Raw genomic sequence first — 24,771 nt, forward strand, 5'->3', positions numbered from 1 at the left:
TAGAGGTGATTCAAGCCTGCAGCCTCACACCACCGTACCCTGACGCTGTGCAGAAGAAATTGAAGGAGGGTATGGCTGCGGCATTGCTGGAAGCGGAGAATGCTACCACTACCATTCCTATCCCTCTAATCGATGCGTTTGCAGCGGACCCAAACATGCCGATTGATGGGTTTCTCAAGGAGGATTTTTAGTTTGTGTTTGTGATGGTTTGCGCCGTAAGTCCTATGCTTAGGCAGGCAATTGTAAATGTATTTTTGAGCCCTAAGTCCCGTGTCGGGCAGGCATTTGAAATAATTACCACTTATGTAATAACGTAATTCAATGTATATGTATCTTACTGTTATGCATGCGTAGTTTGTTTGTTTATATATCGCGAATCAAAACAAAAGGTGAACCGCATGCCCATGCGCATAGTTAACCAAAACTCATGCGTATGCGGGTATTACTGCGTAAAATAAACCAATACTTTAACAATTACCCTTTAATAATTTAGACTCGAAAGCTATTGCGTTATCGCTTTGTCATGTACTAGAGGTGCACTATAGCTGTATGGTAAGCAACGCAACTAAAAACAAGCCAATGCTTTTATGCTTTGAGTTCCTCAAGCAAACCAATGCGAGAGTAATTACACACAAGCAAACCAATGCTTGTAATTTTTTAAGTCGACTTTGCAGCCATCTAGTCTGCGTGGCGCTTAGCTAGGGGAAAACCAATTCCCTTTGACTGCCGTTAGCGTCTAGCCTTGTAACCAAACAGGCTTCTGCCGCACGGGGGCTAGAGGACACCCCTTAAGTAGGCAGGAACCGCATACAAAAAAGATTTAAACAACAAAAGTATGCGCGAGTAAATATTTAATTAGCATTAATCACAATTACAACCGCGACACATCCAAACGGACGAAAAATACATAGAAAAAATAATGTGCTACAATAAACTGGAGTGATCAGGTCCACCTAGCTACATATAACATTTTTTCAATAACGTCGCATGCCAAGTGCGTTTCACAGGTTTTCCATCTAATGTCTCGAGATGGTACACCCCGGTATTGTTTGCCTTCGCTACCCTGTATGGACCTTCCCAACGGGGGCCCAGTTTCCCAGTATCCTCCGCATGAATTGTGTCGTTTTGACGCCAAACCAAGTCACCGCACTTGTAAGAGCGCGAACTCACACGCTGATTATAGTACTTTGCAATTTTTTGCTTGTTATTTGCTTCGTTGACAGCTGCAGAGAGTCTGCGCTCTTCCAGCAAATTAAGATTTTCCCGCAAAGCTTCAGAGTTATTTTGCTCATCAAAATTTTGTATGCGGAACATTGGTACCCCAATTTCTGCGGGTACAACAGCTTCTGATCCATAGACCAAATTGAACGGGGTCTCACCAGTGCTTGCTTTGGGTGTTGTTCTATGCGCCCATAAAACCTTCGGTAGTTCATCCACCCAACCAACGCGACCATGACCCAACCTAGCTTTGATTCCAGCTACTATATCCCGGTTGGTGACTTCGCACTGGCCATTCACCTGCGGATGCGCAACAGATGTAAAAGTTTGCTTAAAATTAAGCTCCGCGCACCAGCTGCGAAAAGGGTCACCCGCGAACTGCGTACCGTTATCGCTAACAATTTCGTTTGGTATACCAAATCGACAGACGATGTCTTCCCATACAAAATTTCGCACCCTTTTTCCTGAGATTGCTGCCAGCGGTCTCGCTTCGACCCACTTTGTGAAATAGTCGATTGCAACAATCAAGAATTTGATGTTTCCTGCGTGTGCAGAATGTGCATAAGGTACTGATGTGAGTAACACGTTTAGAAAATAAATGATAAAATTACCTCGGCCTTTTGGGAATGGTCCGACTATGTCGATTGCCCATTTGCAGAATGGCCACGGTGAGGAGACTGGTATCATCGGATGCGCAGGTGCTCTGCTAATAGGTGCATGTATTTGGCATGATTCACATTGCTTAACTATGCGCGCAGTATCCGCGTACATGGTGGGCTAATAATATCCTAGTCGCATTATTTTTTACACAATGGACCTGTGCCCCGAATGGAGTGCGCATGCACCTTCATGCACCTCGCGTACAACTTCCTCTACCTCTTTCGGGCCAATGCACCTTAAATACGGTCCCAAATAATTCTTTCGATATAGGACGTCACTCTCAAGGGCATACAGCGGTGCCTTAACGCGGACTTTCTTTGCATCAGCGGAATCCGCAGGAAATGTGCCATCCCGCAGAAAAGCCACAATGGGCGTCATCCATGTTGAGCTTGATTCCTCAACTGGTGCCACTAAAGGCATCATAACAATGGATTTCGCATTGAGTTCTTCTATTAGAACTTTCTTCCCCATGTGATCAAAAGCCAAGGCAGCCAGTTTGCTTAGCGCATCCGCCTTCTTATTTTGCCCACGCATTACTTGGGAGATTTGAAAAGCTTCAAATTGGTCAGCGAGGTTGTGAACAAGCGATAGATATTGCTGCATGGCTATGTCATGCGCTTCGAAATCTCCGCTGACCTGACTGCATACTAGCTTTGAATCCACATATGCGTGCAAAATTTTAACATTTAACCTATGCGCAATGCGCATACCTGCTAACAGAGCCTCATACTCTGCTTTGTTGTTCGTAACAGCAAAATTAAACCGCAGTGCGTATGTATGCTCTTCACCATCTGGGCCTGTTAAAATTATACCCGCACCTGCACCAGATGCGCTGCACGGACCATCGGTGTACAATTCCCATGGTGACAATGTTGGTGCAGGTGGATCCTGATGTTCTGCTGACGCCTCGACATCCGCAGGTAATTTTGCTAGGTAATCAGCAAGTATTTAACCCTTAACTGCACTGCGCGAAGAGAAATTTATTTCATGTTCACCTAATTCAACTGCCCACTTAGCCATTCGGCCAGAAATCTCAGGCTTGTATAACACCTGAAAGAAAAATGATTGCGTTAGTCAATGCGGTAACCCCGGTCATTGCCGCAAAGTAGGTGTTTACCAACCTGTTTGATTGGTTGATCAGTTAGAACCACGATTGGATGTGCTTGAAAATATCGGCGCAAACGCTACGCCGTATGGACCAGCGCATATACAAGCTTTTCTATTGGTGAGTAGTTTACTTCGCTTGATGTCAGCGTCTTGCTTACGAAGTAGACCGGCATTTGCGTCTGAGAAAAACCTCAGTCGTTAAATTTCTGCGATATAAATAAAGCATGTAAATTAATGGATTACCTTTCCGCGATCCGCGATGAGGACTGAGCTGACAGCTTCCTTCGATGCCGCGAGGTACAGCGTTAGCGTTTCTCCTGATACTGGCGCAGTAAGTGTTGGTAATTCTGCAAGCACCTTTTTCATCTCCTGAAAGGCTGATTCTGCTTCCTGAGTCCATACGAAGTCTTTTTTCTTCAAACAATTTTTCAAAGTATTGAAGAATGGTAACTGTCGTTCTGCGGCTTTCGACAGAAACCGCGTGATAGCCGCAAGCTTCCCCGTTAGACTCTGCACATCTTTCTTTGTCTTCGGAGATGGCAAATTATCAATGGCTTCAATCTTTTTGGGATTGGCCTTGATACCCCGCACTGTCACCACATGACCTAAAAACTTGCCTTCCTCTTCCCTAAAACTACATTTAAGCGGGTTAAGCTTCATGTTGATCCTGCGCAGAGATGCAAACGTTTCTAGGGTGTCCGTGAGCATGTCTTCTTCGGTGTTACTTTTAATTACCAAGTCGTCGACGTACGCTTCAAGATTTCTACCGATTTGGTGCTTGAATGCTGCGTCAATTACACGCTGATAGGTCGTGCCAGCATTCTTTAAACCAAAAGGCATCTTCGTGTAACAATAAATACCCTGCAGCGTATGAAAAGCAGTCTTGTCCTCATCTTCCGCAGCCATTAAGATTTGGTGATAACCCTTGTATGCGTCCAGAAAACACTTGTACCTAAATCCCGATAGTGATTCTACCTTCCAGTCTATCTCCGGGAGAGGGTAATTGTCCTTGGGACATGCCTTATTAATATCTTTGAAATCAACGCACATCCTCCAGTTACCGTCAGCCTTTTTTACCAATACAGGATTTGCAACCCATGTCTGATAACGCACTTCCCGCAGAATGCTTGCTTTGACAAGGTTGTCCACCTCTGCGCACAACCAATCACTGCGGTCTAGAGCCATATGCCGCTTCTTTTGCCTAACGGGTGTCAATGATGGATTAACATTTAACTTATGTTCCGCAATATCACGCGGAACCCCAGTCATGTCTGACTCACGCCACGCGAAAACATCTGCGTTTGCGGACAAAATTCCATGCAATTTGGCCTTTGTTTCGGCTGACAAGCATGCGCCGATTTTAATTCGCTTATCCGGATGCAAGCGATTTGCTATGACTGCACAATTTGCCAGTTGTTCTCCCACGCTAGGAGTGCTTATAGGCGCAACTGAGCCACACAACTCGGTTGTTTGATGTGACGCAACCGTGGCAACGCCTCCTACTGTGGGAAACTTGATCAAACCATGCACTACCGATGGTATGATGTTAAAACGCCGTATGAAGTTTCTCCCTAGCAGTGCGTTATATCGTGAAGTTGAACGAACCACATAAAAATCGACCAATTCATGCCTGATCATCTGCGGGTTCCTGTCATCCGCAAGCTCTACCATTAATTCTATTCGGCCTAGCGGCCACGAGTTTTCTCCGGAAAACCCTGATAGCGTAATATCAGGCTGGCGTAACTGCGCTTTGACTTCTGCCGGAAGGAAACGATAACAATGCTCATACATAATATCGACACCGCTGCCAGTGTCAACATGCATGCGCTTAACCTGGATTCCGCAATCAGGGATGCGACACTTGATGATAATGGGCTCATTAATAGAATCAATTGACATTACAGGAGGGAAAGTGATTGGGAGAAGCTCCCAATCTTGGTGATCATTGTACTTTCTCCGCTGGCTGATTTTCTCTGCGTCAACCATGTTAATGGTTAAGTCGGCATTTTTCGCTTTGTCAACTTTCTGCCACGCGAAAGTCTTAGACTTCGAAGCCTCTTCTGCGGCCTTTCCCTTGTCCTTTTTAGGTGGTTTTAGATGATCCAATTTGCCCGCGCGAAGCGCCTCCAGAACCCGTTCCATCAAGTTTTTACACCGATTGGTGTCGTGACCATAATCGTCATGAAATTCACAATACTTTGTTTTGTCCCGCTTACCAAATTCCGTAAGCGGAGTTGGGACCGCAAAGGTCGCGCACACCGGTTCGGTTGCCAAAATTTCTTTTGGCGTTTTGGACAAACTTTTAAGCAGCGCATAGTTCTGATTATTGATGCCGCGCTGATTATTGTTTCGATAATTGCCACTTGATTTCCCTTTATCATTCCTGATGGGACCACCGCTAGGATACCTTCCACGAGAGTTGTTACCACGATTTTGATCGCGCGAACGATCATCATCGTCCTTCCTCTCGTTGCGTGAGCTAGCTGTTGGAATGTCATTATCTTCGCCACTCCGCATATAGTCGTGGCATTCATTAAGCGCCTCAGCATAAGTTGTTGGGACTGTATGGCGCAGACGCCTTACCAGTGTTGGATGACGTTCTGAGTTTATACCATGTATGAGTCCGGAAATCTGTTGCTCTGGTTTGAGATCTGGTATACGCAGGCACTCATTAGTATACCTTGTGAGAAATTCGCCCAAAGATTCCTTGGACTTCTGCACGATGTCATGGCATTCAATGTGAGTGCGCTTGCGTGGTCTCTGATTCTGATATTGCAGCAAAAACTTTGTCCGCAGATCCATAAACCCGGCAATACTACCCGCCGGCAACTTATTAAACCACTCACGAGCAATACCCTGTAGTGTCATAGGAAATATCTGACACGCAACCGGATCCACCCAGCCTTGAGTGCGCATTGCGCCTTCGAAACACTGTAAAAAATCATCTGGATCGGTCAGGCCATTGTAAGTATCCAACGTGCTAGGTATCTTTGGTGCTGATGGAAACGGGTATGCGGATATATGTGGAGGAAACTTGTCAAAGGTAGTCGGTAGCTCGAAGGGTGGTTTAACAGGATCCCCTTTCAAGTTTGCAAAGAAATGCTTCATCATGACCTGAACAAAGTCAGGTTGTGAAAATAAGTGAACCATATCAGGAGGTGCGGCCTGCATGAATTGACTTGCAAGATTTGCCTGCCCTTGAACATTTTGCCAAGGTTGACCCTGCGTCTGCGGATATAACCAAGGCTGCTGCGTTGGAAAAGAGGGATAACTTGAAGACGCAGAGTACACAGGTGGCTGTAAAGGAAGCGAAACCTGTGGCGCAGATATCTGCGAAACTTGAGGATACACACTTAAAAGCCCAACTGTATGCGCTGTGCTTTGCTGCTGCGCTGTTATCGGCGCCCAATGAGAGTTTGCATCTGGGATGACACCAAATCCCCAACTATTAAGTAACGCCTGGGCATCCGCAGGAGTTAAAAATTGTGACATTGGGCGCGGTGGTTGCCAAGGTTGCAACGGTGTAAATGACGAATTCTGCTGAATGCTCTGCGTATGCAGAGGTATTGAAACAGTGGTACTGTAAATAGGTACCTGGCCGCAGCAAACCACATGCGGCCCCGTTGTTCCACCGCTAGTGCCTGCAAAGATGACCCTTGGATCCACTGACGAAAAGTCCAGCCGCGTGGTTGTGACTGGTGAGTTTGCTTTTGGCGGTGTGACCCCGTCTGAATATATCGGCTTGTACCTCTGAAAAGGTTCGCCGGATATAGGTGGAGGGTATATCGTGTATCCCGCCTGAATAGCGGCCCCCGTAGTCATAACTGGTGTATGTTGACTACCAGACGGTGCGTTCTGAACATCTGTTTGGGTATGTTCCGATGATTCCTCGGAAGTCATGATACTGTTAAAGAAAAAATTCAAAAATTTTGTAAATAACGAGTCATACAATTCAAAACCTTAAAAGAAAAAGCAATTAAACAGTCTTGAATTAATTCGACTCTCAATGAAAGCACCACTTGATCATGCATATTTTAACCGTGGGGTTTAATATGTCTGCTCAATACATAAGGAGGGGTTTAAGGATCTTAGAACGTGGCTCTCCGGTCCGGCTACCGTGAATAACCCTGGCCGACATGATGATGTCGGCGGGGTGGCCAAGTGATTAAGTCCACCTCTGATAACGGTCGTCGATCAAGAGGCCCCAAATAAGGTCGTAGGTACTAGCTTACGAAAGACTAACCTGTTAACCTTGAAGAGATGCTGAATGATGCTATTTTGCGTAATGTATCTCGTGTGCGATAGTTACGTAATATGCCGTGTCTGGTAAATGATGATTAGGGTTGTATTTATAGGCAAACCCTAATTCTAGAACCGTCCCAGATCACGTTAATCTCATCCATAACTGACTCCCCCGAATCACGGATATAATTATGGAAAAGATATTTACTTGACAGCTAAGCAACCGCCGTACCGGGAACAAAGGAATCAGATACAATCCGCATACCGCATACAGCACACAAGCACACAAGCACACGCATACTATTAAGCGCCCGCATGCATATGAGGTGCGCATGCGGGTTACGGTATCATTACCCGGATTTCTTCCTTGCGTGTGTGCGTGACTAACCATCTAACCGACGTTCAAAAAAAAAAACATACATTGAAATAAAAGTAGTAAAAAATAACTAGATAATAAGAAACCTGCGCCCACTCTTTTCTGCCAGCCATTTTACACTAATTAGTTATTGTAGTCATTTTTTATGTAAGTTTCCAAAAGTTTCCAAAATTAATGATCTACTCATATACGAGTAGAAGACTTTTAATTTAATTTTATATTTTTAAACGTCAGATATCAATCTTCTACTATTTGTTAAATAAATGGGAACGTGTATATAAAATTACATACAAATTTGAACATCAATTTGTTGTATTAAAAAACTAAAAAGTCTAAAGTGAAAGGACGTATATCACACGGTTTGATCGTATACTATATTGGTCATCATCCTCTTCTTCTTCCATTAACACGTTATTTCTCACTTTTTCTCCCCTATAACATTCACCTTTTTTCTCTCTTAAAACTTTCATAAATTCTCTCGATACATTCCATATTTTCAATATTAATTTACCTTCTATATATTCAATATCAATTTACTTATATTTAATATTTAATTATATTAATACAACAACATAATGTTACGTATGGTTGCAAAACCGTTAGAGAGATGTCTAGGGCGACGGAGCGGTGACGTATTGTTATGGCACAATGATTTGAAACCTCATGCTTCTGGTGATTTCTCAATTGCAGTTGTTCAAGCCAATTCTAATCTTGAAGATCAAAGTCAGGTTTATACGTCACCTTCCGCTACGTATGTTGGAGTTTACGATGGTCATGGCGGTCCCGAAGCTTCTCGTTTCGTTAATAATAACTTATTTCCTTTCATTCATAGTAAGTTCATATGTTACGTTTATTTTAAACCCTAGCTAACTGTTTACTTCAATCTAACGAACTAGTTGAATTACAGAATCAGTATGTGATTGACAATATGATGGATCAAATGATGTGATTATATGAAAATATGATGATTCTATGAGTGATTTTTGATTGCGGATGTTAATTTTTGTGTAGAGTATGCAACAGAGCAAGGAGGTATATCTGCAGATGTAATAAAGAAGGCGTTTAGTGCGACTGAGGAAAAGTTTTTTCAGTTTGTGAAGCATCAAGTATCGAGTAGACCGCAGATTGCATCGGTTGGATCATGTTGTCTTGTTGGTGCTATATCTGATGGTGAATTACATGTTGCTAACCTCGGGGATTCGCGAGCGGTCCTCGGACAGAAAATTTCAGTCGGAGGAAAAGTTAGAGTAGTTGCAGAACGTTTGTCAAGAGATCATAATGTTTCGTATGAGGAGGTGAGGAAGGAGGTTGAAGCACAACATCCTGGTGATTCAGCTGTCGTTATGTATATTCGTGGCGTTTGGAGAATCAAGGGCATAATTCAGGTATTATATTATGAGTTACAAAACAATTGATTCAGTAAATTTTTATTGGTAGTAGAAGTTGAATTCGTTTTCATACAATCTCTTCTGTATTTTGATTGTATAAAACATGGTGCTCTAGACGTTAGGATCAAGTTAGTTTGTTAATGTTATGTTTACAACATTTATCATGTTAATAAATAAGTTCTAGAAACTGTGAGTTCGATGCTTTTACGACTTACTAAAGAGGCAAAATTCTGAACTGTTAGGTTAAGAGAACAAGGGGAAATTGAGTTAAATCGGTTTTATCTTGCTCAGTTGAATATTATCTTATGTATTTGATGTACTCCATGTAGGACTTGAGTTGTTCTTAATACTTTAGAGTACAGATTATGGGCAATTAAATTGTACAGGAGCAAGCATCACTATATTTATGGATTTTACATCCCAAAAAGTATTAAGCTGCAAGTAAACATTGTTAAATAGCCTGCAATTCATCTCTGAACTTGCCTCATTTAGAACTTTTTGACCTTTAGTTTTTTGAAGAGATAATTATTCGATACAAACTGGACCGAAGTTATTTAGTTGCTTTTAAGTATGGCATCTTATTCTCATTTAATTATGTCTCCTTTTTGCTTTATTTGGAAGCATCATCGCACCAACCATAGGTCTAAACTGTCTTAAAGGGATTATGCCCTTGCCTACTTTTCCAACTTTTACATGTCATGAGAGATACATGAAGATTTCAATCCTTGACCTGTCATGGTTGTATAGATTATATGTTTTTTCGCCTTATCCTAATCTTTATGGATACATCATAATTTGATCAATCCTATATGAAGTTATTACTTAATTAAGGATCGAGTGCAATAATAAGAAGGAGGATGGGATGTTTGATAATTATTTTGGGCCCCGATGATCGTCTTTCACTTTATCAATCAAGTGATCAACCACTCCGACCCGGTCTTGATTGTCAATTAGCATGATTCACCTTAGCGCAATGTAGAAATCCCTTGGGCAAGATCACAAGTGAAAATCACAAAGGCTTGGGCAAATGACAGAGAATCAACAACCTATAAATGAGAGGCCATGCTCTCTATTTATAGTATTAGAAATATCCGCGGTCTGCGGATTGCTTTACTATCCGCGAAAACTTAGCGGAATAAACCGCAGTCTTTTATTAACGCGGAAGCTGATCCACAATCTTTACTTTTCAGCGAACATTACATAACTTTGGATTGTAGTTCGCGCAATTCTGCTTTTTGGTTGTAGCAAATAAAATATACATATACAATGCTATGTATATGATCATAATTCATAGATGCTTACGACTCATGTTACTTTTAACTTTAAGATAGAGACTTGCAGTTCTGTTATGTACATATATTAGTTGATTTTTAGTGATAAGTCAATTACCATTCGTTGTTACAGGTTTCAAGATCAATAGGTGATTTTTATCTGAAGAAACCAGAATTTCACAGGGACCCACGTATTCTACAATATGGACACCAAATTTCTTTAAAAAAGCCTGTATTGACTGCAGAACCTGCCATTATTTCCAGAAAACTTAGATCCCAAGACTTGTTTTTGATATTTGCTTCTGATGGCCTTTGGGAGCATTTGAGTGATGAAGCAGCAGTTGAAATCGTTTATAAAAACCCAAGAGCGGTAAGTCAATTTTTCTCTTCTCTCACTCACACACCATTTACGTTAGCTAACGTTGATAACAGTAGATTTGGTTTAGGAAGAATGACATGGGATGACTTGTATTTTATTTTTCATGTGGTCAGCAGTTTGACTGTTTGCCACTACTGTTGGTAAACAAGCACATCACTTTCATTCACCATCAATGAGGTGGCAATTTCGACCCATTCTAGTTATGAATTGGTCAATATGGGCTGTATTTCATCTCAAAGGTGTTGAATAAATTATTCATAATACGGATCAGCCAAATGTTCTGAACGGGTTTAAACCTGCCCAAATCCATCTTTTTTCTACAGAAAATAATAATCTATTTGCAGGAACGACTAATAACTTAACTAATTGAACACAAATCTAACAGCGTCCGTTTTGATGTGTATAAAAAAGAGAGAGCCTGTTTCAAACAATATTCAGTGTGAAAACTGAAGAGTTAGTCTATGAAATTCTTAAAATTGTACAACTCACCCTGAAAATGATACGTTTCAGGGAATAGCGAAAAGATTGGTAGGGGCGGCGATTCGTGAAGCTTCAAAGAAAAGGGAATTGAGATACAAGGATATAAAGAACATAGAAAGGGGCATTAGGCGTCATTTTCATGATGACATATCGGTGATAGTAATTTATCTTGATAGCGAAAAAACATCCAAAAAGAGCAATCTAGGCTTCACTACTGCCCCTATTGATATCTTCTCTCATAACGAAGATAAAGCTGTAGAAGATCCAAGTACTAAGAAAGTTACATAGCAAAAAGAGCATCAACTGTGAGAATTGCTATCGAACACGGTGTAAATACTTTAACAAGAGTGAGTGTAGATACGAGAGTGCTAGGATCACACTGATACGATACAAGTGTATCTTCTATCTCGATCCTCATGGATCGGTTTTGAAGTACTAACAATATATTCCTTTTTTTTGTTGTTGTTGTCAAATGACTTGTGGATTTTAAGTTTGTATCAAGTTCCTTTCGTTGTATTTCATCTTTGTAGCCAACATGGTAGCCAACATCTTATACACATGCAACATGCAATTTACGTAACTCCAATTATTAAGCCCCTTTATTATCCTTCTTACACATGCAATACAACTTGATATCACAAAAATATAAAAACATCAAGAAAAGAAAAAAGATGACATGAAACCACTAACAAGTCTAAGGAACAATCTTGTAACCTTTCATCATATCAATCCAAGAAATCAATGAAGATTTAGAATTCCTAAACCCTAAAAACCCATTTTCTTTACTCTTGTTCATAGTATCCAACATACACCAAGAATCATATCCACAAACTACCATTGTGCAACTTCATCCAATTTAGTAACCTGCAATCCCTTTTCTCTCACAATTTCATCCCAAACACCCTCTTTACCTTTCATCATCTAATCCATACTTTTAACCTCTCCATTTTCATCAAATCCACCATTTTCAACCTCAAACTGCTCACCCAAAACTTTCCAAAAATGCTTCCACTTAAACACATCACCATTACTTATACTAAACGCTTCATTCTGTTGGAGCTAATCGATCCATTGTGTCCCACATCGAAAATTGAAAGAAACACATGTGCATATATATAAGCTCTATGGGAACGTCCCTCTATCACCAATTGGTTTTAGAGATATGTGGAACTCATGAGCTTATATGTTGTACATGTTGGTGGACTTGAAAACGATCCTTCAAATGGTATCCGAGCTTGGTTATAGCCAAGATGTTTGGACGGTACGGAATGGTAGCGGAGGTTCAAACCGAGATTACTATGGACGTGACCAAGGAGGAGATCGGGAGTCCGGGAAAAGTCGAGATGGTATTGAACGTGTCCGTGGAAGTAGCGTGGAATGAATCGATTAAGGGGGTGATTGTTGGAGCTAATCGATCCATTGTGTCCCACATCGAAAATTGAAAGAAACACATGTGCATATATAAGCTTTATGGGAACCTCCCTCTATCACCAATTGGTTTTAGAGAAATGTGGAACTCATGAGCTTATATGTTGTACATGTTGGTGGACCTGAAAACGATCCTTCACATTCTTCACGTAAGGCTCGACTGCAGCCCAAATATGTTGTTCTGCTATTAAATCCGCATCTTGAGTCCCCGGAAACTTAAACGGAACCCCTTCATGTTTACAAATAGTAGCGTAAACGCATAACACACCGATTATATTCATCATACTAAACGGTGAAAACCCAAAAATAGTGCCTGGCCTGTGAACAGTCCAGATTAACCCTTCTTTTTGCTTGACCGATTCGAACAAAATATCTTCTAAAGTGTAATAAAAATTAGGCGTATCAAGTCTAGGTAGATCCTCAGAAAACGGAGAATTATGCGCCACTTTTCCATACAATTCAAAAGTCCCTAAATAATGTTTTCGCCCGGTTTGCAACGACACGTTTTGCAAACCGGATGAATTAGGGATCACTGCATCTAAAACATTTTTGAACATAATTCCATTAATTTCACAGTTTTCGGATTCAGTTGATCGATTGGCCCAAGTAACGTAAAATAGTTGAGTAACGTCTTGTAGATCATATAGTTTAGTTAGGGTGTCGTTTGGATCTTAAACGTCGCACTGGATGTATTCGATTGGGTGATCGGCGTTCCATCTGAAACATCCACATATCATATTTATTCTCACCTACATGCATCATTTTCTTTATCCCATTAAACATTTACAATTACATATAAAATGGATCAGCAAATTTAAACGCAAAAATTGATCAGCACATCAAACCAACATAAAAATGCAAACCACAAGGACTGACGGAGCAAGAAAAATAGTACAGAAAATCATCGTGAAATCTGTACAATAGGAACTGTTGGCGTAATTATGTCTATATTTTACATTAGTCTAGCCAAATAGGTTTGGAGACTAAGTCCCATGAATTGTGAACTCAAACGGTAAAACATCAACCGAGTACATTGCAAGTCCAGATAAACTTCTTAGAACAATTATTTGTTAAAACCCAATAATGCATGGGCATCTCTCTTTAATTCGGACCATTTTATGTTGGGTGATGATATGTACACAACCTAAAATTGTTATGTACACAATCATAATGTTTTACAGTGCTGTACAGTACAACACTCTAAAGCATGAAGGTTGTGTACATAACAATTTTGAGTTGTGTACATATCACTTCCCGTTTATGTTTCGTTATCCAATTCATTGATGAGACATTATATATATATATATATATATATATATATATATATATATATATATACTAGTTTTATGAGTCCGTGCGTTACCCGACAATTGTATAAATTAGTATTAGATAATGTTAGTATTGATATTTTTTTCAAATCTATAATACAACTACAATGAAAAAATCATTTATTAGTAATAATATATGTATCGAAAACATTAGTATTGAATAAAAACGTGAACACATGCATTGCACGAGAGTGGTATAAATTGGTATTCGATAACGTTAAAATTTATCTTTATCAAATGTATAATACAATTACAATGAAAAAATCGTTTATTACTAATAACATTGTATTGAAAATATTAGTATTGAATATTAAAGCGTAGATTATAAGCCCGTTTATGTGGCAATTGTTTATTTAAAAATATAAATATACTAGTCTTTCTTAAATTTAATAAATAATAATTAAAATTTAAAGTTGCGATATTAATATAGTTAATAGTTAAAATATGAATATGAATAGGAATCATTATCATTATTCATTATTATATTTAAATTATGATTGTAATTCTACCATCAGTCAAATACATTTGAGGGTGACAAAAACAACAAAGTAATACAATAACATCTTCTAAAAAGTTATTATATAATTTGTTTTGCGAGTTATGGTAGAATTATAGAAATCGTAATTCTACTCATGTTTTAATAGAGAATGTTAATATTAAATAATATTATATTATATTTATATATAGTAATTAAATAAAATATCAGAAAAATGCATACCTTTAAATTATGATGTTATTTTAGAAAGTTATTATTATTTAGTTCAGTTTAATTAAGAAAATAATACGTAGTATTATTGCACGAGGTTTATAATAATTTATATATATATATATATATATATATATATATATATATATATATATATATATATATATAGGGAGGGGATCCAGTGAGAACTTTTTTAATGTGAGAACTTTAGGAACTTCAAAATACACTGAAATTCGAGCAAAAAAAGTGGGGGGCGAGCAAAAAAGTTGAAATTCGAGCAAAAAAGTTGAAATTCGAGCAAAAAAAAAAAAAATACGGGCGAGCAAATTTTTTTTTCGAATTACCAAAATGTAGAACACAAATTCCTTCTGTTCTACATTTTTTTGTTCGAATTCCTTCTGTTCTACATTTTTTGTTCGAATTTCAAAAATGTAGAACACAAAATTGTTCGAATTTCACCATTTTTGTTCGAATTTCACATTTTTGTTCGCCCGCCTTTTTTTGTTCGAATTTCAACTTTTTTGTTCGAATACCTTATTTTTTGCTCGAATTCCTTGTTTTTGCTCGCCCGCCACTTGTTTTGCTCGAAATTCAGTGTATTTTGTAGTTCTCAGGGTTCTCACACAAAAAAGTTCTCATTTGATCCCTTTATATATATATATATATATATATATATATATATATATATATATATATATATATATATATCAGGATCAATGGGGAAGTTACCAATCGGGGGGACGCGGGGGGAAGCAAAAATTTTTTATTTTTTTTTCGTTTTTTTGGAATATTTTTTTCCGGCATCAAGTTCACACGAAAATATGAACATTTAGAAGAGACACTTCTTGATGAATGTTATTATTTAGGCGGGAAAACGATCGACAAAAATAACATTCAAGATAATATTGTTCGTGAAGAATATGAACGTTTTTTTTCTTCATGTTTTGTGAAGTAAAATTTAGCCCGATTTAGAGTTTAGGGTTTAGGGTTTAGGGTTTGGTGTTTTGGGTTTATTCCATAAACCCAAAACACCAAACCCTAATCTCTAAACTGTTCGTGTTAAAAACTCAATCTAAATCCCAAATCTAAACCCTAAACCCTAAATTTCTAAACCCTAATATCTAAACCCTATAAACCCTCATATCTAAACCCTAATATCTAAACCCCAATAGCTACAACCTCAACATACGCTCGAAAAACACGATAATTGTTATATATTACTTCTTCGAGCGTTTTTCCGCCAAAATAAAAACATTTATCACAAAGTGTCTCTACTAAATGTTCATATTTTCATCCTATCTATAATGTTCGTGAACAAAGTTTTTTCAAAAAACGAAAAGAAAAAATTTTTTTTGCTTCCCCCCGCTTCCTCCCGATTGGTTAGTTCCCTCTTGATCATACCCCTATATATATATATATATATATATATATATATATATATATATATATATATATATATATATATATATATATATATATATATATATGTACATGTGTCAGTCACTTTTTCTTAAACTATATATTTTTTTTTTAGAGTCTATTAAATTAGGACGGAGGGAGTAATAATTATTATTTTTTATTTTTAATATAAGCTAAATATATACGGAGTACATGATATTTAGTGATTGTTATTTTTTGTTTGGAACAACAAACAATCACACTCGCTAAATTGTTCTTTAGGCGACTTGTATCGGGGGCAAGTGACCCCGTCACTTGCCGGCGTGGAGCTCAAGTGCCGCCAACAACAACCGTATCCAGCCGTCACTTTTTGTCGTTTCCAGGCATTGCGTTTGAATGAGACGGGGAAGGAGACGGCCGTTTCTTATTTTTTTTATTTTTTATTAATTTAAAAATATTATTTTTATCCTCTTTTAATACTTAACCCAATTATATTTTAACACATCATCACAATACTCCTAACTAACACCAAAAAGTAACACCACCAATACTCCACTCAACAAAGAAACACGTCCTACTCATCCAAAAAGTGTAAAAAGGCAAGTGACACCAAAAGCGACACCGCTCACCATTACGAATGGTCTTACAAGACTGAAACTAACTACGTCAAATATAATGAGTTATCTCTATCCCGCTTAGCCATATCCTTTTTGGTTATAGTGATTGTTAATTAAAATCTTGAATAGATGGTTCCAAACGTGTTTAACTACTCAAATATACTATTACTCAAAAATATTTATAGCAAGTCTAAACACAATATAATAGCGAAAAGTCGACAAATATTAATTGTAATAATAAATGTAATAATGAGAAATGGGACAATTTTTGGGATAAAGGATAGAAGACCCGTCAGTGGTCACTCATGAATGTGCAATATCTTAAATGTATTCAGAGCATAATAAATCAAATGAAGGTGATCTGTAATCTGTATCTTTTTTTTTTTTTAAAAGCTAGAAGGTATTATTAATATCAAGAAATTGTACAAAATACAGGGGTTAGTTATATGAATCACCACTCAAAACACATCAAAACAGCCCACAAAAACTAGGAGACTGATTTGAGCAATCAAGCTAGGAAGCCGAAGACTACACTGTTGATATTACAACGACAAAGCAGCCCTCCCCATTAGACCCCTAATCATTAAGGCTGTTTGGGCGATTGAGGGAGAAAGCAAGATATTAAGAGAGATCTCAACGGTGACACCTTACTCTCCCAGGACTAGCTACCACATCAGCGTCACATCAACACTTCCTTTTTACGACTAAACACAGGACCAAACACTCACAACAAAGACATACCTCATCATAAAAATTGGGACCCATTATATTAATTAAATATTGTGTGGTACAAATATTAAAAGCAAGTGTACAACCCTTTTATTCAATTACTCTCGTCCACAAATATTTCCAAAAAGCACGAATGAAGTGACGAATTGGAGGGCGGCTCCTTGGGCGGCACCTTGGGCGCATTGTTGCCATTGGTGTCCTCCTAGGCGGAGGTGTGAGAGGGAGGGAGGACAAGACCATTGGGACTAGCCCAAGAGTAGTATGAAACTATTACAGAGAATATTATCCAATATTGAGAGTTTGAGCCATTTTTTTGTGCGGTCATCATCAAGTAACTTGTACTTAGCCAATACCCTGCATTTTATATGTTATATTATTACTGTGGTAGTTTAATCAACAAGTATATTATTACTGTGGCATTTTATCGAATCGGTAAATGTCAATTTGAATAGCACTGTTGTAGTCGCTAATATTTATGCTTCTTCTGTTAGATTCATACCTGCTACTGCTACTGCTACTGCTTGCGGTTCTGATTCCCATGTTAAATCAGCAATAGTAGTTGATAATATTTTTGTTTCTCCTGTTAAATCCGTACCAGCTACTGCTACTGCTTGTCTGTTTCTACTGTTAATTCAGTAGCACCTACTGCCACTATTAGTGATTCTGTTTCTACCGTTAAATCTGTAGTAGCCATTGCTACTGTTTGTGGTTCTATTTTACCTTCAAGGACTGATTTGATTCATGAGCTACAGTCACCTTTTAAATTTGGTTGATTTGAGGTTGATGAGTTGGATAAGGATGTGTTTGCTTCGACGAGTGACAAAGGAGTTGCTTCTGATGCAATCAGGAAAAAATGAACAATGTTAACAATTCAAAGACAATGGTGCCCCCTTCAGTTAATATTGGGAATATTACTAATGATGATGTTAATGGTGTGATTATTAACGGGACTGAATCTTATGTTGAAGGCGTTAACGGGCTCACTTTTGGTAGTTTACATCGTGACCATTTGAATGTTGTTTCAAATATTGTGCCTGAGGACCCATGTTCTTCTAATAAAAATGTCCTAGATTCTTCAATTGTTGCTTCAAATGTCCTACATTCTACTCAAAGCCTACATTTGACAAAGTAGCACAACCGGTGCCCATTTTGCTATAATCGTGGGAAACATCTATAACCTAGTATAAACAAATTTATTGTAAGATCATCGGCAAGCTTTTAGCCAATTCCCGAACAGTTAAAGTCTTCCAAATCCAAGCAACGTGGGTTAAAAATCCATTGATCCCAAACAAGTTGGGCCTTTTTGCTTCTAGATATCCAATCGTATGACATCAATTGAATTTCTTTGAAAATGAGGTCACACGTTGGTTTAACTTTAGTGAAGGTGCTTGTATTTCAATTTTTCCATATTAAATAACCCGTGACCCATTCAGTTGCTTGCCACATTTTGTTTCCAAGAAGAGAAGAAAACGATATGTCATTGCCAAGGAAAGATTTGACCATGGTGAAGTGTGGTGGGGGTCCAATAGTCCACTAATTATACACCTTGACCCATGTGTCGAAAGCGAATTTGCACTAGAAAATAGAGTGTTCTACCTATTCCAGAACTCTGTCGCAAATTGGGCACCGTATTTACCCCAAGTCCATACCCCGCTTATCAAGTTCCACTCGAGTTGGCAAGCAAAAGTTCCTTGCACGCCAAACAAAAGTTCCACCTTTAAAGGTTACGGATGATTTGAGTGGGGTACGGCCCGGAGTGCAAGGAAGCCTTCACGAGGAGCTTTGTGACATTAGAGCTGAATGTCCACTTCCATTCTTCACGACCTGCGCTTCATGGTACAAATCTAGATAGACTGTTAGTAATATTTATTATGTCCCCCTAGCAATCTCTCTGAGATATTACGGGACCAACACCAATTGAAAATGATGTTATTATCCACCCAACGAACCCGTTCCCTTATGGTAGCGTGTTGGATAGATTCGAGGCGATAGAGTCTGTAAGTAACTAGAAGGGGGTGAATAGTTACTTAATACGTTTTTAACACTTTTTCGATTGATCACCAAATTCGATTAACTTTGATCAACCAATTCAACTCAAACTTGATGTGTATAGTGTATATGTTTAAAATGATAAATGAAGTAATGTAAAGAACATAGACACAAGAATTTATAGTGGTTCGGGTGGATGTTAACTAATCCACCTTAATCCACTCCCCGATTACACTAATCGGGATTTGTTACTTCACTAAGCACTTTTCTCCAAACCCGGTGGAGATCCGATTTACAAGTCTTCAACTTCTTTGGTAGACAACAAACCTAATCTTTCTATCCCTTTGAAAGATCAACTCCAACCTAGATCAACTTGTCTTCACCTTGGACAAGTATTAATCTCCAAATAAGATTAATCAACTTCCTAAGTCCCTTTAAAGAAGTAGATCACTAAGCTAGCCTATGCTTCTACTAATTGAAGTTACAAGACTTACACACTTTGCAATGATGATCCTAAGACAATACTAGGACATACATTACACTAAGTAAACTCACAAGATTAATGATTTTGATTAGTAAGTTTACAACAATCAAATTCTATATCTCTAAGATCATAGAATCTTCTCTTGCTTGATCACATATGAGTAGTAATTAGAGCCCTTGTGATCTCTGGAAATAAGCCTTTGAAATATGCAAGAGGGTTAGCTTCAAATGCTCCTTAATGTTTGCCTTTTATAGTGGGATTCAAAAAGTAGCCGTTGACACACGGTTGCCATCACGGTCGACTGTGGTTCGACCATGCGTGCTCCAGTCCAAATTTAGTATCTGTTGTATAGCCGTTTGACTCAAATTTGAACACCACATTTTGGCACCTTTACTCCTTCTAGCACCTGCAAAAGAAACCATACATCATATACAAGTACTATATGCATTAAGTGTGTGAGATTTGGTCTTATTGCATGAAAGTGACTTAACATTCCAAAAGTGGTAAACCCAACATTCTTGGAGAAGTGTCTTGATTGATATTTTGGAAAATCTCAGTTTCATCAATACTTAGTTAGTTACATTAATGCCTTTGGTTCAATCCTAAAGACTAGTCACTATGTCATTAACTTCCTAGTTTCAATTAATCACAAGTCATGTTCCATTTAGGTTTAGGTAGAGATTAATTGAATGATGTCTTTATAAGGTAATCATGAAGTATGTAAAGACATCAAAGTTAAGTCATACTTGAACAAGCAATTGCACTTAGTTACTTAGACTAGATCAAATAGACAATTGACTATAATTTCATTGTGAACCATTTTACATTTAATCTATTGGAGTATGTTAGTTACTTGAATCCTAACTAGCAAGCTCATAGCAAACATATTAATCAAGTTGACAAATTTATGAGTATTAAGCATATTAGCAAGTAGCAAGTAATACTCACACATAGCAAGAGATAGTTACTATAAGATTAATCATATAGATATTTGCATAACTTGTATTTTAAGCTTTTAGCAAGCTTACTTGTAATATAACATATTGCATGATTAATGTGTAAGCACACATTAATGTCCAACACATGCATAAGGTAAGACTTAAGAGCAATCTCTAGTTGGGACTTGATGACCATCCTAAATGTATCTAAGTGTATTTTAGGATTACAAGTCTTTACTAGTTACACTTGAGAGCATTGTTCCTCATTTAGCCTTAATTAATCACTAAATCATTTTCAATAACAATTATTGTTCTAGTAACATTGGCTTAAGTGTGTTGGTACTTGATGATCATACTAAGGATGTCTAGATAAGAATTAAGATCACAATTTGTTGATTAACACTTATGTGTTATGCCTAATTTTGGTTAATTTGTTATCAAGATGTCATTAGGTGTAATTAACCACAAGTAGTGTTTTTATGACCAAAACTCAATTGAGTATGGAGAAGGCATCTATTCTAAGCATGTTGAGAAAGGTTTCATGAATTATAGATGTCGGGAACTAGTCAAACTTTATTTGGTCAAAATTGGTAATAGAGAAAACTGCGGTCGCACTGCGGTTGACCGTGGTGGCGACCATGCAACTTGTTTTCATAAAACTGCATTGCAATTCAGTTTGGGGTTCTATGGCTGGCTGTGCGGTCGACCGTACCTTGACCGTGTATTTAGCTGAACTTTTAATTTCATTCTTGAAGCTATGTTTGACTTGGTCATTTGCAAGATAAAGTATGGATTAGTGACCTTGCGTGTTTTATGTTAAGATGTCAGTCATCACTTATGCATATGTATGTGTCATCATCAAAACATATTTTTTGGTTAATCATCATACTTAAGTTTGTCGTTTAGTTCATTAACCAACAATCAACCAACATTCTCCCCCTTTTTGATGATGACAAACATACAAGTGATAAGGGACATTTTGCTATAAATACACAAGTGTTAACAATCACTTGTATCCATCTTTTCCCCCCTTTTATCGAAGCAAAAAGGTTAGCTCCTCCTAGAACTAAGCTCGCCCTTAGAGCAAAGCTCCCCCTTAAATTGTGCACGTTGGAAAACATATAATAAAACATAACAAGCACACATTTTATTTAAAACAAACACGAAACATAGTGATGCATATATGAAAATATGCATGGAGGGTACAACAATGACTTTTATCCTAATATGCTTGAAAGCAGCTCTTTGTGGAATTAAGCATGGGTGATGATGCATTTGGTTCCTGAGGGAGATGTGAAGTTCAGTACGTTGAGATGCTTGAACACAAGCGTCAAGCGGCAACCATAGGGATAGGATTGCGTAGGATCTTGTTTAAGATCTTGCATCCTGGAAGCCATTATGTAGGCAAGATTTACTTGTATGGACTTGGTTAAGCACCACATGAGTCCAAGTTCAGTCGTGGATGCTTTATCATCATCTTCTTTTCTGAAGAAGATGTTATGACTTATGATCATTTTGCATGTCCCATACTCTGGTCGAATGTCATTGTCAAAGACTCCTTCTTGACAGAGAGTACTTAGTTTTAGTTCTGGATCAATGAAGAGTGAGGTTAATGCTCTTTTTGGAATGAACTTGGGAAGGAGTTGTATGATTTTTAGTATCATAGAACTCAGCTCCTTTTGTCGGCACTCTAAGGATGTAGCCAAATTGCTTAAGTGTCATCACATGGTCTTGATCAAGCAGAGTGAATTTTACCCTTCGGTCAGAGGTAAATTCAAACTTTGAATAGAATTGCTTGATAAGCGAAGGAAATGTGTAGGTTTTGAGTGAAAGAAATGATCCCCATCCAATTTTGTCAAACTCACTTTGAAGAGTGAGATAGTCATAGAACACTTCATGTTCTTCTTGGATGTGTCTTGAATCATCTTGAGTGTTTGTCTTTTCATCACATGGAGGTTTGTTGAGAACTTTTATCATTTTGAGATTTGAGTGATGTTTGGAATTTGAGAAGATAAAGGGTTTTGAAGAGCTCATTGCTTTGGGGTGCAAGATGTTCTTTGAGAATTCTCAATTTAAAGAATCTTAAGTAGAGGATTTCCATCCATTTTGAGTAATTGTTTTGTTCAAGAATTTTAAAGATGGAGTTAAATTTGATTGCTTTTGGATATTGTTTGTAAGATAGTGATATTGATTTGCTATTGGTGTGTATTTAATGAACCTTGAATAAATTGCAGTCAATCTGCGGTCACTGTCACGGTCAGCCGTGCCTGCAGCCGCATGTTATCTGCAATACATTTTCAGTTATTTAATCTTTCATATTTTCGAGTGAGATTAAGGCATTACAATATTCGAATGCATTATGTCTACATTCAACCATAGATTCATAGCATAATCGTCTTGCATATTCCACAACCTTAGATTGATTCACTTGAATTTTCGTCCTCCGTATCGCTTGTCTTGCATGTTAACTTCTTCCTCCCTTCATCATCTTCACAATTTTTGACTCCTTCTTGAGATTCTTGATTTGTTCCTTGTAAATTTTTTCCATCTTTGCCATTATTTTACACTCTTGAACTTGTTCATCAGCTTCTTCGTCTACACTGTCAGGAATCACAGTACTCTCTCTACTGGTTCCTGCTTCACTTGTCGTTCTTTTTCATTTTCGGGTGGTTACTTCTGAGGTTTTTGGTCCTTTGAATATGGCAAGTGTAGGTTGATGGAAGTTATCACTTGTGACATCCAAATAATCAAACACCTTATTGAGATGTAATCCATAGGGTAATGCACGAGTGGTTTCCGTAACAGTTCCATTCATTCTTGATGCCATGAGATTGGCCATGTTTACTTTGATGTCATTTTCTAAGCACCACATCAGAGCAAATTGAGTGGCATGGATATTTGAGTAATTATTGGATTTGCAATAGATGTTGTGGATGATGATTTTGTTCCAAATGTCATACTCATGACGAAGGTGTTTTTCTTGTACACCAGATTTCTCAATTTTAGCTCTTGGAGCATCATCCTTGCACATTGTATCGATTAGAGGAGTTTTGTCTGAAATGAAGTCAGGAAGATTCGAAAGATCATGTTACCTATTGTAGAATTTTTCTCCCTCGGTGGGAACATCCAGTACGATTCCGAAATCCTTGAGTGAATAACGATAATTAACGCCCAGAATATTAAAGAATACTTCATCATTCACAAAATTGAAGTTAGCGTAAAATTCTCGAATGAGTGAGGGATGGATAGTGTGACGACCCGTCCTAATCCATAAGGACGAATACAATAACATATGGTTACATTACGAGGTATTTGACCTCTATATGATACATTTTACAAACATTGCATTCATTTTAAAAGACAAACTTTCATTTCATCGAAAGTTGACAGGTATGCATACCATTTCATAATATCCAAACTATAAATGACCTAATCTGTCATTTACTTAATAATAATCTTTATTGAACTCAATGACTTGAATGCAACGTCTTTTGAAATATGTCATGAATGACTCCAAGTAATATCTTTATAATGAGCAAATACACAACGAAAGATTTCTTTAATACCTGAGAATAAACATGCTTTCAAGTGTTAACCAAAAGGTTGGTGAGTTCATTAGTTTATCGTAATCAATCATTTCCATAATTTTAATAGACCACAAGATTTCATATTTTCATTTCTCATAAATATCATGCATGCATATAGCCATCTGCATAAAAATCATTCATATGGATTGAACACCTGGTAACCGACATTAACCATAATGCATAGAATATCCTCACAGACATCGACATCTGTATAATAATAATCTCGAAGTACTAAAGCCATCCATAGACATGAATGGGGGTTGTTAGGCCCAATAGATCTATCTTTAGAATTCGCGTCTATTAGGGGCCATTTCTCTAATTCTTAGGTTACCAGACTTGAATGGCGATATTCAATTTCAATAATCCAACCATAGAATGTAATTTTCGAGTACTTTTGTCTATTTCGTTAAACATTTATAAAAACTACGCATGTATTCTCAGTCCCA

General features: G+C 37.9%; 1 protein-coding gene and 1 pseudogene across 1 annotated transcript; one reads left to right on the top strand and one right to left on the bottom strand.

The window, feature by feature from the left end:
* The first annotated feature begins 8,031 nt into the window (after window positions 1–8,031).
* LOC139871737 (probable protein phosphatase 2C 63) lies at window positions 8,032–11,637 on the top strand. The gene is made up of 4 exons (XM_071859471.1): window positions 8,032–8,434; window positions 8,615–8,988; window positions 10,396–10,632; window positions 11,152–11,637. The coding sequence occupies exons 1-4, from the start codon at window positions 8,179–8,181 to the stop codon at window positions 11,407–11,409; spliced, it is 1,125 nt and encodes a 374-aa protein (XP_071715572.1). The 5' UTR covers window positions 8,032–8,178; the 3' UTR covers window positions 11,410–11,637.
* A 178-nt stretch (window positions 11,638–11,815) lies between these two features.
* Window positions 11,816–18,021, bottom strand: LOC139871157 (3-oxo-Delta(4,5)-steroid 5-beta-reductase-like; annotated as a pseudogene).
* Window positions 18,022–24,771: the final 6,750 nt, after the last annotated feature.

Source organism: Rutidosis leptorrhynchoides, chromosome 10, assembly GCF_046630445.1.
Source record: "Rutidosis leptorrhynchoides isolate AG116_Rl617_1_P2 chromosome 10, CSIRO_AGI_Rlap_v1, whole genome shotgun sequence".
NCBI classification, from domain to species: domain Eukaryota; kingdom Viridiplantae; phylum Streptophyta; class Magnoliopsida; order Asterales; family Asteraceae; genus Rutidosis; species Rutidosis leptorrhynchoides.

What these genes read in the sequence shown, in the direction of transcription:
- LOC139871737 (XM_071859471.1), top strand. Translation starts at nt 8,179, where the DNA reads ATGTTACGTATGGTTGCAAAACCGTTAGAGAGATGTCTAGGGCGACGG. An exon ending in CTTATTTCCTTTCATTCATA is followed by an intron (nt 8,435 to 8,614) that starts GTAAGTTCATAT and finishes ATTTTTGTGTAG; the next exon opens with AGTATGCAACAGAGCAAGGA. An exon ending in TTTATAAAAACCCAAGAGCG is followed by an intron (nt 10,633 to 11,151) that starts GTAAGTCAATTT and finishes GATACGTTTCAG; the next exon opens with GGAATAGCGAAAAGATTGGT.